Genomic DNA, 17122 nt, shown 5'->3' with positions numbered 1-17122 from the left:
ACACAGTTGTGAACATGAGGCACTATTTGCACGAGAAATGATATACTGATGGAGTGGAGTCAACGGGATTGTGTGGCTGTGACATTGGATTTTTGTTGCAAGCAAACACACACAGTCACACAGAAATACATACATGCACGTCTCACAAATCTACAACGAAGCACATCTGAACAAACAGTGTGCAAGACCATCACAAACACACACACACAAACATTAGCATGACAGACTGAACTTAAGAGTTAAACAATAAAGTTGAACTAATTATAAAATGAATCAAAGTCTGTAGAAATCGAACAATTCCTCTCTGTGTCAAAACAACCAGGATTTAGGTGACACATAATTACACACACTGACACATGACGATAATGAGGTCTGACTCCTAAATTTAGATTATAATATGTGTTTATGACCTCACGGGTGCGTTTATGACTTTGTGACACCATCGAGACATTCCGTGTCCACACAGGTCAGCTGGAGCAACATCACCAATGAGGGATTTCAATAACTCAACCACACATACAAACACACACACACACTGACCAGATACTCACTGAATATCCCTTAATTACTGTTATTTGGCACTTTCTTGCTAAGTCACAGTGACATAATGTGAAGAGAACAATTACATACGACTGCTCAGTCTGTGCAAAAACAGAAAAACAGAGTGATGGGTCCGACTCTGCAGCAGTGAGGGCAAATTTTAACATTTATGGAGATTGTCTCTTTTTTAAAATCCAGATTGTTCGATTTGAAAGACACGTTTCCACAACTTGCTTCTTACATTCATAGCAAAGTGTGACACAGTTGTCTGCAAAATGTTGTCACAACGCATCGGAGAGCAATTACAGTAACATGAGATTTGGAAGACAAGCTGTGTGTGTCTTCAAAGTCACACAGGTGTTAAAGAGAAACAAGGAAAGTGCATTGAAGAGAGTGGGATCTACATCTATGGAAGTGAATAAATTGCCAATCGCTTCAACCTGCTCAAGAAGTGGCTATAATTGATATTTTTGCTGATTGATGTGTGAGAGCCACTTTATGTTAGATTTTTATGTAGCTGTCATATGGACATTATTAAATATGTGTTTACTGTTCTCATTGAAATAGTGAGTTGAGCATCTTATAGTATACTATTATATATATATTATAGTAATATATTACATGGATAATGTACATTAATGTATCGCAGAGACAACATGACTGACTGTCTTACATCCATTTTAACATTAGTCTTAACCTGATAAAAACTTATACACATTCCACTGTTTAGCTGCTGTAATAAAAAAAAAAGGTTTTCTCTTGGTTGAGCAATGTCTTATATAACAGTTTATGTAACATGTCTCATTGTATGTTTTTGTTTGATTTGCATGTGTCACGGTTTGGTTAAAGGTGCTGTCGATAGTATTTGCAAAAATATATTTTTTTCATATTTGCTGAGACCATCGCTATATGCTGGTAGTAATATGTGAGACAGATCATCTGTGACAGACTCTGGGTCATTCAGCTCCCCCTACTGCCTTTAATGATATTTGCCAGAATCCACCGCGCCAGAACAAAAATCTCCAATCACAGCCAGGGGGCGTATCTCCGCTCTGTCAATCATCCAGGTACGAGGCTCAGCGCTGCAGAACCTGTGCACAGCCTCACTCGCTCGGTCACGACCAAGCTCACGTCTTCACAACGAGGAGCTCGCAGCAGAAGCGGAGTTTGTTTGAAAACACTGTGGCAGAGAAACACCAAGCATCGGAAAAACTGCCCGGCTCCTTTGCCAGAAACTGCATATACGACAAAGACCACGAGCAAAAACGAGCTGAAAAGAAGGAAACAGATCGAGCAGATGTAAACATCGGAGCGGCTCCGCAGAGGCAACGAGAGCTAACGGAATCATAAACAATGCATTCTGCTTGACAGGTAATTATTCCTGTTTCACTTATCTTTTATTTTCCATGTTATTGTCGCACTCTGTGACCGTATGCTACTGTGCTGTTGTGATCAGGCTGCTAGTTCTAGGTACACAGTGCTATGGCTATTGGTTAGCGGTATTTGTAGCATAATAGCTGAAAATATGTTTGTGTCCATGCGGTCTAATCTGTTTTGAGAGTTTTCCAGACGTGTGTGTGTCGTTGCTTGTGCTCTCGTGGCAAAATGCTCACCCATCAATGTCGTACTGTTTAGTTAGTTTCACTATTTTATCACCAAACATAGCATCCCATGCTATGCTAAATGCTAAATGTGTTGATATTCCCATATCAACACATTATTTCGAGTGTGGTGCCACCTGCCTGGTTGGGACCACCCTGTACAGACTATAAAATTAAAATAAAAATACCTTTAGTTAAGTGTATAGACAGATCAGTATTGATTCAGTCACTCTCAGAGGTGCAGAGATGTGGTTGAAGTCATTTGACACCATGCACCTAATGGTGGTGGAGGGACAATGCCCCTGACATGCGTCTGCTGTCTTTTTTCTTTCTGAATGCCTCCTTTTCAAACAGCCTTATATTTCTGAACTCATCAATCATGTGTTATTTTGACCTTGGGTTCTGAGCGAGCTCAGTGACCCAAGGTGTCATTAAAACGTGGTTGGATTTAAAAGAGGATCCTGTACATCCTCTCGTCAGATTAAGGTTTAACACAGTGATGTTGCAGTGGACAGAAAGATGATGCTGCTTCTGTGCAAGATTCTGCTGTTGAGTGTGTGGGATTTACCAGTTTCCTTTACTTTTAAACACTCAAGTGCAAATCTTGCTTTGAGACGCTGTAAATTATTTCACATCTTAGCATCTTTAACAAAAACTTAAACATATGTACAGAAATTAGGCAAAATAGATGCAAACGACATTTTATGCTTCCAAATTACTTTTTCTGTTGCCTGCTAGTCTCCCAACTTTGTGGAAGTAAAATACTTACATGTACCTGATGAAAAAATTGAGACAATATAATTTTTCTGTGCCTTTAAAAACGTTTTTAAATCACTACTAATACATATATAAAAATCCTATGTTTAGCAGGTTTAGGCTCAAATGACTTAGTTAGATTCGGGTCATGATCATGGGTATGGTTTAAAATAAGTAATTTTGCTTCATCCACGCATGTCAACAGAATGGCATGAACAGGAAAAACAGCCATTTTACCAAAATTGTAAACATGTATTAAAGGTAGTTACCCCTAGTGCTAATGTTGTTGCACCAGACAAACATCCTTAATTAGTGTCTTTTGTTGTGTTTTGTCTTTGAAGCGGGTTTTGCAGGGTGAAACCAGATACAACAAACGGTACATAGCCCCCATAAAATGAGCTGAATGGATTTTATTTTTGTTAAAATTGATTTTGTTTTGATGTAACTGCTGCTGGTAATACATTTGCCATGCCACCAGCAATGTTTTGACATGTGTGTAATTCTTTCATCAAGTATGAGATATCTGTCACACTATCTCCAACTCAGAATTACATTTTTTTTCCAACTTGGCTGCTTGTAACGATGATGTAAATGATGTAATCTGAACGCTGCATTTTGTTATGGTTAGGTTTTGGTAAAATAACTACTTTGCTAAGGTTAAGATACCTTTATTGTCATGGTTACAATAATACACACTTGATTAAGCCTGGGGTATGACCATGGCCATGCATAATATATATTGTCTGTCGGTAGGAAATGGGAAACAAGTTCTTCTTTACCCCTGTCATAATTTCTACAGCCAGTAGAGGGCTCTGTCCTTTATATGTAATGCTAACAAGTGGGATTTAAAGCTTTGGGAATGGCTGATGGTGTTGGTATTTTCTCAGCATCAGAGGCAAACTTACTGAAAAAAGAAAGAAAGAAAAATAAGTCTCTAAAACGTACATTGCACATTTGTAAATGTGTTTGACGGGTTCACAGTGGGGCAGGTAAAGTCCACGCTGTGGTTTAAGTTATGGTAAGGGTAATGTAAGGGTTAGGATTGGGCAGTAGGAAATAGTAGTAATGATGTAAGTCTCCAGAAAATTAAGGTAATGTGCTCTTAAGTCATGAAGACGTGTGTGTGTGTGTGTGTGTGTGTGTGTGTGTGTGTGTGTGTGTGTGTGTGTGTGTGTGCTCCCCTACAGAGTATGTGTGAGTGGGATGAGACTCAGGCAGGCAGAACAGAGTGAGGGAGAAGAGGGAGGGGGAGGTGGGAGGTTGGGGTTGCATGCATGGTGGAGATCGTAAACTAGCACTGTAGTCTCTCATGGCTGCCTGCAAACCCTGAAGTGGAGTTTTACTGGAGCAGGATCGATTGACAGACAGACAGACAGAAAGACAGATGAACAGATATATAGATAGATTGATATATCTATGTTGAGCAATAAACTGCTGAATATTTTAGAGCAATTGAATAATCAATGGATAAAGCTATAACATGGGAGACACACAAACATAGAGAGAGAGAAAGAAGGAGAGAGAGAGAGAGAGAGAGAGAGAGAGAGAGAGGAAATCACATCTAGCACAAATGGTCTATAATGGCTCGCACATAGTTGGGAGTTGGAAGCTGCGAGGCGGAGGTTGCTCAAGAGTTGAGCAGGTCCACTAACCAGGGGGTCTTGTTCGATCCCCATGTCCTCCAGTCCACGTGCCGAAGTGTCCTTGGGCAAGACAAAATTGTGCCTGACGGCTAGGCCGTCATCATTGAAGCACTATGTATAGATGGTGTATACTGTGAAGCGCTTTGGGTGTCAATAAGAGTAGATAAGTTTTATATCCTGTAAATATAGTCCATTTACTTATGTCTCTAATGTCTTAGGTGTGTGTATGTGTAAATTCTATCATACCTTGAAAATTGTTGAACTTTATGGTATTTTTCCTCTCCTATGCCTTACGAAAGATGTTTTCAGATAGAAGGACTGAACCATGCTAGTGGAAGTACTGAGGCACTGCAATGCTTTGAGCCAATAATGCTAATGCTAGCATGGAAACATGCTCACAATGACAAAATGCTTAACACATAAGTACTGAGGATTATAAGATCAATGTATATAAAGATATTAGGATTCATCCTCTGCCCAACATGGGAATGGCTACAATATATTTGCACATTAAGTCTGCAATATATTAATGGAGGACTAATAAGAAATTAATTTTAAGACCTTTAAAGAAGCATGTTCCTAATCAAGTTAATAGTTCACATTGGCGATGTCAAAGGTCACAGCCTATTCTGAGTGGAGTTTAATATGTAAATGGACATTTATGTAGCACTGTTCTCGTCCTAATGACAACTTAGTGTTTTACACTATGAGTCACATTGACGATTCACACACACACACACACACACACACACACACACACACACACACACACAAACACACACGCCCACAGTGCACAGACACACACACAGCACACACGCACACACATACACACACACACACACACACACACACACACACACACACACACACTGCCAGTACACCTGTCAGGAGCAATTTGGGGTTTAGTGTCTTGCACAAGGACACTAACGTAAAATCAGTGTGAGGACACAGTGCTGAGGACATTTAGTGGACCACCTGCTCTACCTTCTGATTCACAGCCATGAAGTGTGTAGTGATGAGGACACTGTAGGGAGACACAGGCAAGCTGATGTGCTCAGTACCAGAGTATCTGGGAGATGGACAGATGGACAAGTGCTCTTTAATAGCCTTTTCTCCTCCTCTGTGTGTGTGTGTGTGTGTGTGTGTGTGTGTGTGTGTGTGCCCCCCATGCCTGGCATATCACTGGCAGGGCGTCGATGCCAAAGTGGGCATCTGGTCTGTGGACTATCACAGGGGAGAGAGATAAAGGAGAGAGGACAGTCACACTAATACAACCCCCCGTCTCTAAAGTTGTAGAGGCTGCTTATCCAGCAACTGATCTTTCTCTGCTTTTTCAATGTTGCTGCACAACAACAGTGGCTTTCAATATCCACCAGAATCAGGCTTTAATAGTGTGTGTGGGGAGGTCAGACCCCTAAAAGTGGCCACTGACTATCACACCGACACACCGACACACACACACACACACCGACACACACACACACACACACACACACACACACACACACACACACACACACACACACACACTGTTTCACTCTGAACGTTGAAACAATATCCTCCACCAGCCTTTGAACTTTGAACTTTTGTCCTCTACTTGCCTTTGAGCATTTATCCAGTGTTTAGGGTGTAACCACAGTTTTCGTGTTGCCCGCCAAGTTTCGCAGCATCAGTGTTTGGCGGCGCTGTTCTCCATACTGTGTCGGTCATAATAAAAGTGACAAGAGATCAGCAGCAGTGCTCAGAGGGAGCTGATCTTCCTGCAGTCTGAAGGTAAGGTTTGGATTACCAGCAACCTGATTCGTGTTAACCGCTGCCGCTTCCCCCTGAGATTGTTCCCATAAATGTTGGTTTCTCCCTGTGTTGATGAAGCAGGTGAATCCTGTGCAAACACACGTAGACACACAACTGACCCTAAGTAAGTCTAGACACACTCAAATATCATGCAAACAGAAAAGCATAGATACCGCCGAAATGCAAGGAAATATGCACAAATCCATAAATACAAACACGACCACATAGAGACACACAAATACACAAACAAAAGCACATTCTGCTGTGATTAATACTGTACAATTTGCTGTCCGTCACATTATTATCAGCACACAATCTTCAAGCAGTGATTGTGTTCTTTAGCAGTCGATGAATGGGTTGTCAAAACAGTGGTCCAACACAGGAGACAACTTTTTGTTTTCCATTTCAAACCGAGAGTGAATGCTGTTTCTGTTGTCCGTGACCACGATCGTTCTTTCATCTTCACAAAGTTTCCCTAAAACCTAAACATGTTGTTTTTATTCCTAAAACCTAACTAGACCATCACGACAGCATTGCCACATTATACAAATGGGCAGCCGTGGCTCAGGAGATACAGAGGGTCGTCCACTCACCAGAAGGTCGGGGCTTCGATCCCCAGCTCCTCCAAGTCCGCGTGCCAAAGTGTCCTTGGGAAAGACACTTAACCCCTAAATTTCCCCTGACAGCTGAGCTGACTAGAAAATTCCTATATAAATACAGTTCATTTATAAGGGTTAGTTGTTTTTTAATTGGCTGTAAACAGTTCATCTCCTGCTGCCATACGGGCACTAATTCAGGAAACACTCATGTGGCTCGTGGCAGAGGCGTTGGGTTGGTTTGGGTTAAACAACCTATGGCTGTATATTTCAATGTCCCCCCTAACCCGTAAGCCCTGAACCCTCACACACTTAAGTGATTGAGTGGGAGAGTCTGCAATGGCCCGAAATGGTATAAATAGGAATGGGACAGCACCTTACTTTCACCATGCCAAAACTTGCATGCTGACGTTTAGGACTTTTTATTTTCCATATTTTCTTTTCTTCACGGCCCTCATGTAATACAATACATGCATTTTGGCTTGATATTCACAAGTGGATAAGACAAAAATCTCATTTCCAGGTTCCCCTTGTAGAGATTCTATAACATTTGGTTTGATATTGAAAGACTAAAATGAAGAAATCTGTTGTAATGGGATTTTATGTCTAGCAAAATTTGGCATCCAAAAAGCTAACCCTTTGTTTATTATTTTCTTAAATTTAAATTGTACTTAAAATCTTAGAAATTGATTGAAGGAAGAAACCACAGGTTTGAAATGACCTTCTATAGGATTTTCCCACTTCCTCAGATAATAATAATGTTTTTCCCCTTGTCTTTTTTTTGTTTATTTACGATTTCCATCTTTCTTTATTGATCTTGATCTTTTTTCATGTTTAATACATTTCAATTAAACTCTGTAACTCATTAACCTCGTTGCTGTTCCATTTGGCAAATACTTCACATTTTGTTATTTTTCTAAATGATTAATGCCAAAATTGTTGTGTACATTTTTCAATAAAAAGTAAAAAATATATATATAAATCGACTTTTCTTCACGGCCAAGGAACTTGAGGAACCAACTGGATTTGAACATGTTCAATGGTTTTGCCTTACAGAAAGGACAAGAGTTAATTTGCTTTTAATTAATTACATTTTTTCTTTTTTCCAGCATGGCAGTTGTTGACCTTTTTTTTTTCCATATATACCCCCTGGTTAACCCGTGTTTCACGTCACAACGTGGGTAATTCCGTCAGCCTAAGTGGGTATAAAGGGTTCAAAAAGTCAGACGAGCGAGCCCTCGTGCACTTGACGATTTGACAGTGGGACAGTCCTAAGAACCTCACGGACTTAACGGGAATGCGCCAGAAGTGTGTGAGTCCGTGAGTGTGGACATCGCGTATGTGGTCATTCAGGTTGGAGGACTTATTGATGAAAGTTGTTGGTATATAGATGTTAGCTTTGGGAAGCTGTGGGATCGAGCTAATTGTTTTAATAATATGACCTTTTTTGCACTTTGTGGTTGAACTTATTTCTTCAATTTCCAAAATGAAAGTACCACTTACTTAGTTGCAACTTTTTTGAAATACATATTATATATTTATATTATTAATAAATAAATATTAATTATATGTATATATAATGAAAGTGTCCCGGAGCTGGATCATGATGAAGCCTCTGTTTCCCGTCACCAACATTTTCTGCAGTGTGCAACAGTAACCACTAGAGTGCAGGCTGCTCCCAAAGAAGGTAGTGTCCCCTACATGTCCCCTCCAGTCACTTTAGGTCAACTTTAAACACCAAACTACTTCACTTCATAAAAGCATTTCAGACAAACGACACACTCTTTTCTTTTCTTGTGTGTGTGTGTGTGTGTGTGTGTGTGTGTGTGTGTGTGAGAGTGTGTGTGTGTGTGTGTGTTTGTGTGTGTGTGTGTGTGTGTGTGTGTGTGTGTGTGTGTTGTCTTTATGGCCTCCTTTATCGTGAGTGTACCGGAGCTTAAACTTTGATGGCAGTTTTCCTGCTGGGAAAATCGCGTCTCACATTTTGGTCCAGCGGTCAACATGGAGACCAATTCCCATGGCGGCCCGGTAACCTGAGCTACCAGTCAGGTGCAGCAGGTAACCATGACGATGTGAATGATTCAGGCAGCAAGTGTGTGAGGAGGCGGGGCCAAAGGACAAGGAGAGAGACTTAGACAAGAAACAGGTGCAACTTTTCAACAAAGAAAGAGAGAAAGTGGAATAACTCTGCAAATTCAAAACACGAATGAGTGATTTAAAAGCCCAAAACCAAAAAGGAAACCAAGCTGGAGGAAGAAAAGGAGAGTCCGGCCATGGAGACTGCAGTGGACGAGGATTATAGGACATTCACTAACATCTCTCTGGCAGACGACACAGGTAAATCCCTCACGGGATTCTTTAGCAGTTGTTTTTTACAGTTAACCCATGTGTCTTTCCTCCTTTTGTCATGTGGACACAATAAAAGTAGTAGTTTCTTGTTACTTGGATCTAGACTTATTTTACCAGCTGCTTAATGTAGAGGTTTCACCAGTAGGAATATTGTACACACTTTAAATGGGCCCTCTAAAGACCAAGACAGGGACTTTTCTACATGTCTAAATTCCTCTAGACAGATCTATAGACAGCTTTACTGTTTACATTGTACATATGGACCATTGGTCTAGACAGTAAAAATACCTACATATGTTATCAGACTCATTTCATTGTGCTTGTTCCGTTGTCAGTGACAGCACGTGACAGACAGTTGAAGTATGTGACTGAACAAAGAGCAACGAGGCAGAAACAAGTGGTAAAGTGGGTGTGTTGTGCTGTGACAAGACTGAGGTGTGGCTCCGAATGAAAACACACGCACACACACACACACACACACACACACACACACACACAAATTATGTTTTAACTAATTGTGTTTAAGAGGTAGGAGATTATTTAAGTGAGAAGTTATGATTTGGGAATATTCCTTTCATGCTAAATCTTTACTATTTGAATTGTGTCCTACAATTGTGTTACAGTTGGCACACACTCAAATTTGTGTCTGTTTTTTGTCTTGTATCAGAGCAACATTTGCAACACACTGAAACAAACAGAAATAAGTGTGAGGTGATCGGGAGCCTGGTTTTTAATGTCTGACTGACCACAGGCGCAAATGTGTAAATCATTATCACAACAATCAACATGCCAAGTTGAACTGCCAACAGAATCTCTTTAAGCTCCATATTCTAAGAATATGGAGCTTATATTCTTAATGAACACAACATTAGATAATGCAGACACAACTCCATACTGACAGAGGGGCGGGCACAGGAGCAGGCTGCAAGACCCACTTTAGATGCATTTGGACTTCAGTGGTGCAAATGTTCTAATCTGCAGTAACGTGTACTTAAATGATCATGACCTTAACAACCAGACCTGGCTTGTCCTACTGGTGACTGTTGTAGCCATACGTGGTTGCTATATGATCTGGCCTCCAGAGCCCGGAGTGTGTTACAACCACTGGAGACTGTACTCGGGATAAGAGGAGAGTTTAAACAGGGGAATGTAAATAATTTGGAAATTTACTTTGCAAAGGCTCCACTGGTATTTGTTTAGGACAAACATCATTTTTTGCAGTGCCAGACATGATTTAAAATTTTTGTCAGACAAGAATCAAAATGAACCCTTCGGACATCTAAACAGCGTATGCAACACAAAGTTAGAAAATATAATATGACTTGTTGAAATGTCAAAGCTGCTGCTGCTGAATTGCATTCAAATTTATATTGGCTACATTTGCAGGTTTGGCAATGCAAGACCCAAATGCAGACACAAGGTAGGCAACTGGGGAAAGGTAAATTTACTAATAACAAAAGGCAGGCTTATCAATCAAAAGTTCAAAGATAAACCAAAAAGTTCACAAGAGTTCTTAAAGTTCTTCACAGGGACAGAATCGTGACACATTTACTTTAAAACAAAGGTGTGCAACTTCAAGAAAAAAATACAATCTTCCTCTGAAAAATGTATATTTAATTTCATAAGAAAAAAATCACACCAGCTTGTGGGTGCTAATGTTAACTTATTAACTTGGATACTGTTCTGTTACTGGCATGACAGAAACCTTCTATACTAGTGCTACTGTTACATGAACCTATATTTTGCCACATATCATTATATCACTGCAAAGAAAAATCACAAAGCCTGTGTTTTCCCTTGACACGTCTCCTCTGCACATTCTCAAATATTGACTTGTTGATCGATTACAGCTTGGATTTCTTGTGTGTTCACTCCATGCTTTGCAATTAAGAGCATGTCTGTCAGAAAGAGCTGGAGAGCACATGTTGTATTTAGAAATGTGAGCAGTTCTTATGTTTTCACATATTTAGCCAGTGATATCTCACAGGGTTTCCGGAAACAGACAAGAAAGCAAAAAGAGAGGCTGAGAGAGAGATGGAGGCGAATAGACTGGACAGAAGTGTGTTGGCTGAAGCAGCAGCGTCCCCGGGGTTTGGTTTGGCCAACAAGCAACAGCATATGGACTACTCAGAGTGAGCAGAGACAGCACAGAGACTGCAAGGACACGCAAACACGCACATGTATATGTATATATTAATGTTCACACAGGCCAACAAACACTCCATGTATGCAGACAGAAAGACAGGTGGACAGACGGACATGCTAGATGCAAACACACAGACAGACAGACAGACACACACACACACACACACACACACACACACTATTGGAGCTGGTAGCTGACATTGTTACAACTGCTCTTATTCCACGGGAAAATACATCGGTTAAAGCTGCGGCAAGTTTGTGTCCGTTGGTTGTGTGTGGTTCAAAACCATCATTGTGGGGATATTTTTGACATTCCGCACACCTTCACGGGCCTTTTTGACTTTAGGGTCCTGCGCACGCGCAGTGCCTACCGCGCCCCCTGTCGGTCAGTGTGGTCACTTACACACAGGGAGGCGGTGATGACGTCGTCGACCCCCTAACCCAGCTAACATCAGCACCACGGAGCCTTCAGTTTGTTTAACGGGTCATTTTCTTGCTGTAGGTGAGTTTAAACGGATCATATGTTTTGTTGTTTCGTGTAACATAATGTTTAGTAGCTAAGCAACAATCGGCTTCTCCAGCCACATTTAGAGCTAAAGGTGGCTAGCAGCAGCGGTTAGCTTGCGGCCGCCAGCAGCTCCCTGGCTGATGTCCGGCGATTCATTTGATATTGAGTTTAGTAAGAGTTCAATTCTAAATATTAACAAGTTTTATTTTCTTTTAATGAGACGCAAACATCACATTTGTTGTTGAAGTCGCTATTGTGTAGCAAACGGGAGAGCTAGCTTACGTAGCTAGTGCCCTCGCCTCTATTATCGGACACCCCCGCGTCTGATACGCTTTTCCCCATTTTGCCCGAACGAGGTTTGCTGACTGCTTCCTCGCTGATCAACCCACGGCCCTCTACTACACCTGACTGTGCATTTTGCAAGGTTAGTGACGAAACCCGCGCGTTTCTGTGGTAATGTACGGAGTCTGCTTGGGTCTGTTTACGGATGTCGTACACGGGGAGGGTTGTCTAGCCGAGATGGTGGAGGAAAGCCAATCTGCGTCCAAGAGGATCCATGATCGAGAGAGACGAACACGACGGACTATTATACAAGCAGCAGCAGCAGCAGCAAAACGCTAAAATGGGGGCTGCACGATACTGCAATGTATGATATATTAGGTGCAGTGGTAGTTTTGCGGCTGAACACTGGGCAGCAGCATCATCACATCATCACATCATCTCACAGCCTGAGTCTGGGTGCGGTGTTTGCTTCCGCCCAGCTACAATCACCCAACTGGGGCAGGGAGGCTTATATATTGGGCCAGAAGCTTTCCCTGTATTATTTTGGCTGTCATCCACCTATAAAATTGATCCCAAGACAACATCTGTACCCGTGTCTCAATACCTTGTCTAATCCTAAATCCTAGTATGTTTAATACGATCCAATCGTTGGTGTTGTGGCTGCTTAATGGAGCTCACTTTGTCTGTACTCCTTTTACAGTGGACGGTGAATCTGCAGTCCTGTATACTAAACAGGAGAACACGCTTTTGGACATGAACTGCGACATAGATGGTACGTCTGCCGTCACGCACCTGCACATAACAGACTGTGCCTGAAAGTTGCGTCGTGCAATAAACATGCAAAAAGGTGTTTATGTATTTGCATCACTGCTGGTTTCTGTTTTAGGAGACATGGAGAACCAGGTGGAGGTGGAGGAGAAGACCAGGTTAATAAATCAAGTTCTGGAGCTTCAGCACACACTGGAAGGTAAAACTCACTTAGACAGATCTGCTCCAGTCTTGTTTTAAAGTACATAAATGAATCTGCTATGCCATATATTTTGTTTAACATTGTTTACCCCAAAAAAGTTAAAAAAAAAAAAAAAAAACCCTCTGAAATGGGGCTGGAAACCATCCCCTATCTCTCCCTCATTGAGGAATTCTGAGACTATGAATATTCATGATATGCAAATGGAAAAGGGCGCACGCCCCGCCCACCACAACTGCTTGCACTAGGTTGACCAGTGGAAGAATGTGCGCAACAAGATAGGTAGTGGCAGCATTGGCGAGATTCAGCCATAAAAACTGCTAATCTAACGCTAACTGTCTGCTGACAAACCTGCTGTCCTCTCATGGATGCCCTGCCTCTGCGTGCACTGGAAGTTTCCGGTTTCTTTGCCTACATTTGCATATTTGACAGTTATTGGTTTTCTGTATTTGTGATGTACCACATCTTGCTTGCCAGGATTCGTTTGAATTTCCAATTGCAGAGAAGTGCACAGAAATCTCTTCCAGGAGAGGAATATGAAAACACTTCTATTGTGTCAAAATGTGCTCACAAAAGTCCCTATAGTCAATGTCAGACATTTTAGAGGACAGAAACAGAAGAATAACACTTTTTTGAGTGGAGGGGGACTTTAAGGGAAGATAGTTTTTAAGAAGATAAAGTGAAGCAAAGTTATAGTTATGGTTTGTATACAACTGATGCTATATGTTCCGACTTGTTTTTTTACTTGAGATCAGAGGTAGGTCTGTGTGATATGACCAAATTTATATCCCGATGGAGGTAAATTCATATCCAGGGACAGACATATGTTATTACTTTCTGTTCTGTCTTTACAGAGGTTGAAACAGCAGCTGTTATCTCCTTCCGTGTGATTCTTTGCCATAATGTGTGCTGCGGGCAAAACCCTCATTTTTTTTGTCTTATTTCATTAATCAGTGCTGTCACAAAACACCCAGTATATTTCCATGTCCTTGAAATTATTATTAGTGTTTTACTTTTTCTGTATTTCATACATCCAGTGATGGAAACAGAAGGGGAAAAAAATCATAGTTAATACATATTCATCCATATATACATCTACACCATACAATGTCAAAATGATGAAAAAATATTGTCCTGTAATATGAGACGATATATACGTATTTCTGTCACCACACCACATATATATTATCATATTGCACAGTCCTAATTAGAAGGCTCCTGATGTCTTGCAGAAACTCGTGCTTGGATGATAAAAATTGCAGAGAACTCAAATCTAAATAAAAGTCTTTTCACTCCTTGTTTGCACAGACGACTCCAGACACTGCGTGTTCTCTCTGAAGAACATCTGTCATGCTCTTCTTAACACTGATGTCTCAAAACGCTGGATGCTTCACTCTGTGCTGCTGCTCCTCTGCCCTCTTGATATAATCCTCTGTGCTACTGCACTCTCTCCACATCTGCTCTGCTCTCCCTCCATCATGCACAAATACAAGCGCGACCTTTTGTCCAGCAGACAGACAATGTCCAGTTCAAGTTAGGATGGTCTGCGATATTAACGTCACATAAATCTTTTTCAGATAGAAAATAAGAGACAAGTCTGCAGTTGAATTCAGGTTTCAGAATTACCCCGGTAACTAATTTACTCACACGTTTTGCCGTTGCTTTAATGGTGAATTAAAGAAAAATATAGAAAGATTTACCAGCCACGTTTATTTTAGAATTGTGTAAAAGGCTCTGAAATATAGATTAAACCTAAAGGTGTCAGTGTACTTCATCTGATGGTCGAGCCGGTTCAGAATCCTCTCGCACACTTTGATGAGAATAAACCTAATCTAATCCTCACATTTGAGGGGCTGCAAACAGAGAACTGGTTTGGTGTTATGAAAAACACCTGAAGTAATGAATCAATTATCAATTGTTGGTCTATCCAACTAATTGACTGTTGCAGCTTTAGTTTTAACTTCTCGCTTGGTCTTTCTTCTTTTGTTTATTATTCAACTGCATGTCTCCCCCTCTCTATGACAGAAACATATTCAGATATGACGTCGCATCAACTGCCTCTTTTCTAACATAAACTGAGCCAAAGACAAATGGATATGACAAATGTGTTTCAGTCTCCTGTTCTTCATTCCTGCTCCAGACCTGTCGGCACGAGTCGATGCAGTCAAGGAGGAGAACCTGAAGTTAAAGTCCGAGAACCAGGTCCTCGGTCAGTACATCGAGAACCTCATGTCGGCCTCCAGCGTTTTTCAGACCACTGACACCAAGAGCAAAAGGAAGTGAGCCATCCACGGATTAACAACCAGAGATTCCAGGTCAGAAGCTAGGAGGGGGAAACCCACCGCGAAGACACAAGGGGGTTTGCTTTCTCAGCAGACCTGGGTGTATTCTGTAAGTGTTTGAGCTCTTTTCCCGGAGTCACAATTAACAATTTAACAATTCAAAACATAAAACGGACATTGTTGCCTGTCCAGTTGGCTCAGACATAGATACATTTCATTTTAGTGTGGCCCAGGTAGACTTTACCCTTTAACTGGCAACAAAAAAATGCAACCAGAGTTTCTTCTTCATGCTCTCTGTCCCCGTAGTGTCTGTAAAATAATTCTTAGCCATGTTTTTTGCCTGTTTGTTTTAATGTTTCAAGACAATTTTGGACTTTTTCTGTGTTTTTTCCCCAACGTTCTCACAGTGTTCCTGTCCCTACTATAGGTGGGCTAAAACAAACCATGATTTATCTTATTTATTTTTGGAAAGTATTATCAGCTGGATCTGAGTTTTTGGTAGCCCTCTGATGTTATTGTCTGTATTAAGCATGACTGTGTTCCTCCACTTACAAGCTGGAAAACTTGACAGTGTCACTGAAAATGAAAAACAACAACATATGCTTGGCATGTATGATCATTACACCTCTGAACTGTTTTAGCCTAACTAATGAAATGCTATGAATGACTAGTCATGAAATGAGGAAGGTATGGAGAACTTCTTAATAGTAGGTGAATACTACTGTAGATACATTCAGGTACTGTATAGAGCTCTGCAACGATACAGGTAAAAGCACAGAGAAACTAAAAGTTTCGTTTCCTAGCACTCCTTAGAAAATGTGGGTCCTATCTAACCGCAGTGATGTTTGTTATTTCTTTTATTTCATTTTATTGATTAAGATTGAAATCCCCCATAACACCAGGTTTTCTTTCTGTACCTGAACACATTTGCAACCCTTTACATTTATTAAGTCATACCATGACCGTAATGCAAGACAGACTGAGTAAGTGATAAGACATACCTTGCATATGTTTTGGCTTGTGTGCTTCTCCTGTGATGGGTGAGGAGGGGGCTGAACGACACAGGGAGGAGGTGAGGAGGGACTAAAAGAAAAAATAAAATGCTTTCCCCCTTAACAGCAAGAACAAAAGCAGTAGAGGCCTTGAGTGCTATTGATCCATGGTGTGAGGAGGCCTGCAGCACATAAGGATGGGTCTGACCGTAAAATGCGATGATGTCCTCACTACATCAGAGTGGAGGGTGTGTTGTCCGCTGCCTCAGTTAAAGACACGAAAAAAAAGGTTCAAGTGGATGGGGAATATGAAAAGTAAGATGAACTGAACAAGCTTTTGTTCTCTTTAAATTTAATTATCCAGTAGAGATTAATGATGAATGAATTTGGGTGTAAACAAGCGGTGGTTCACTGTAAAAAAAAAAGAAGAAAAAAAGGGAGGAATTGGTGATGTTCGGTAGGCTTTAAACTGTATATCCTGTAATCTATGGAAGTTATTTTGATATTTTTAACAGTTGTACAGCAGTTGATTCATTTGTGTCTGACCTGCTAAGTAAGCCCCACCCTAAACACACCCTAGTGACACCCTGCACCTCTGCCTTTTAAACGTGTTTTGTTTTAATAAAATCCTGAGATCACTTCCTTCTCCGAGCCTTTTTTTTGTCAC

At 41.0% G+C, this 17122-nt stretch overlaps 1 protein-coding gene across 4 annotated transcripts; it reads left to right on the top strand.

Moving 5' to 3' along the window:
• Nucleotides 1-9031: 9031 nt before the first annotated feature.
• Nucleotides 9032-17093, top strand: scoca (short coiled-coil protein a). 4 transcript variants are annotated; one of them, XM_035636487.2, is made up of 6 exons: nucleotides 9040-9267; nucleotides 11771-11926; nucleotides 12289-12356; nucleotides 12915-12986; nucleotides 13101-13181; nucleotides 15322-17093. In XM_035636487.2, the coding sequence occupies exons 4-6, from the start codon at nucleotides 12968-12970 to the stop codon at nucleotides 15462-15464; spliced, it is 243 nt and encodes an 80-aa protein (XP_035492380.1). In that variant the 5' UTR covers nucleotides 9040-9267; nucleotides 11771-11926; nucleotides 12289-12356; nucleotides 12915-12967; the 3' UTR covers nucleotides 15465-17093. The 4 variants fall into 4 exon arrangements, with proteins under 4 accessions (XP_035492379.1, XP_035492380.1, XP_035492381.1 ...); XM_035636486.2 differs by lacking the exons at nucleotides 11771-11926; nucleotides 12289-12356 and having other exon boundaries at nucleotides 9032-9267; XM_035636488.2 differs by lacking the exons at nucleotides 9040-9267; nucleotides 12289-12356 and having other exon boundaries at nucleotides 11781-11926.
• Nucleotides 17094-17122: the final 29 nt, after the last annotated feature.

This window comes from Scophthalmus maximus, chromosome 8 (assembly GCF_022379125.1).
Source record: "Scophthalmus maximus strain ysfricsl-2021 chromosome 8, ASM2237912v1, whole genome shotgun sequence".
Classification (NCBI taxonomy): domain Eukaryota; kingdom Metazoa; phylum Chordata; class Actinopteri; order Pleuronectiformes; family Scophthalmidae; genus Scophthalmus; species Scophthalmus maximus.
This window is presented reverse-complemented; position numbering and strand designations above follow the sequence as displayed.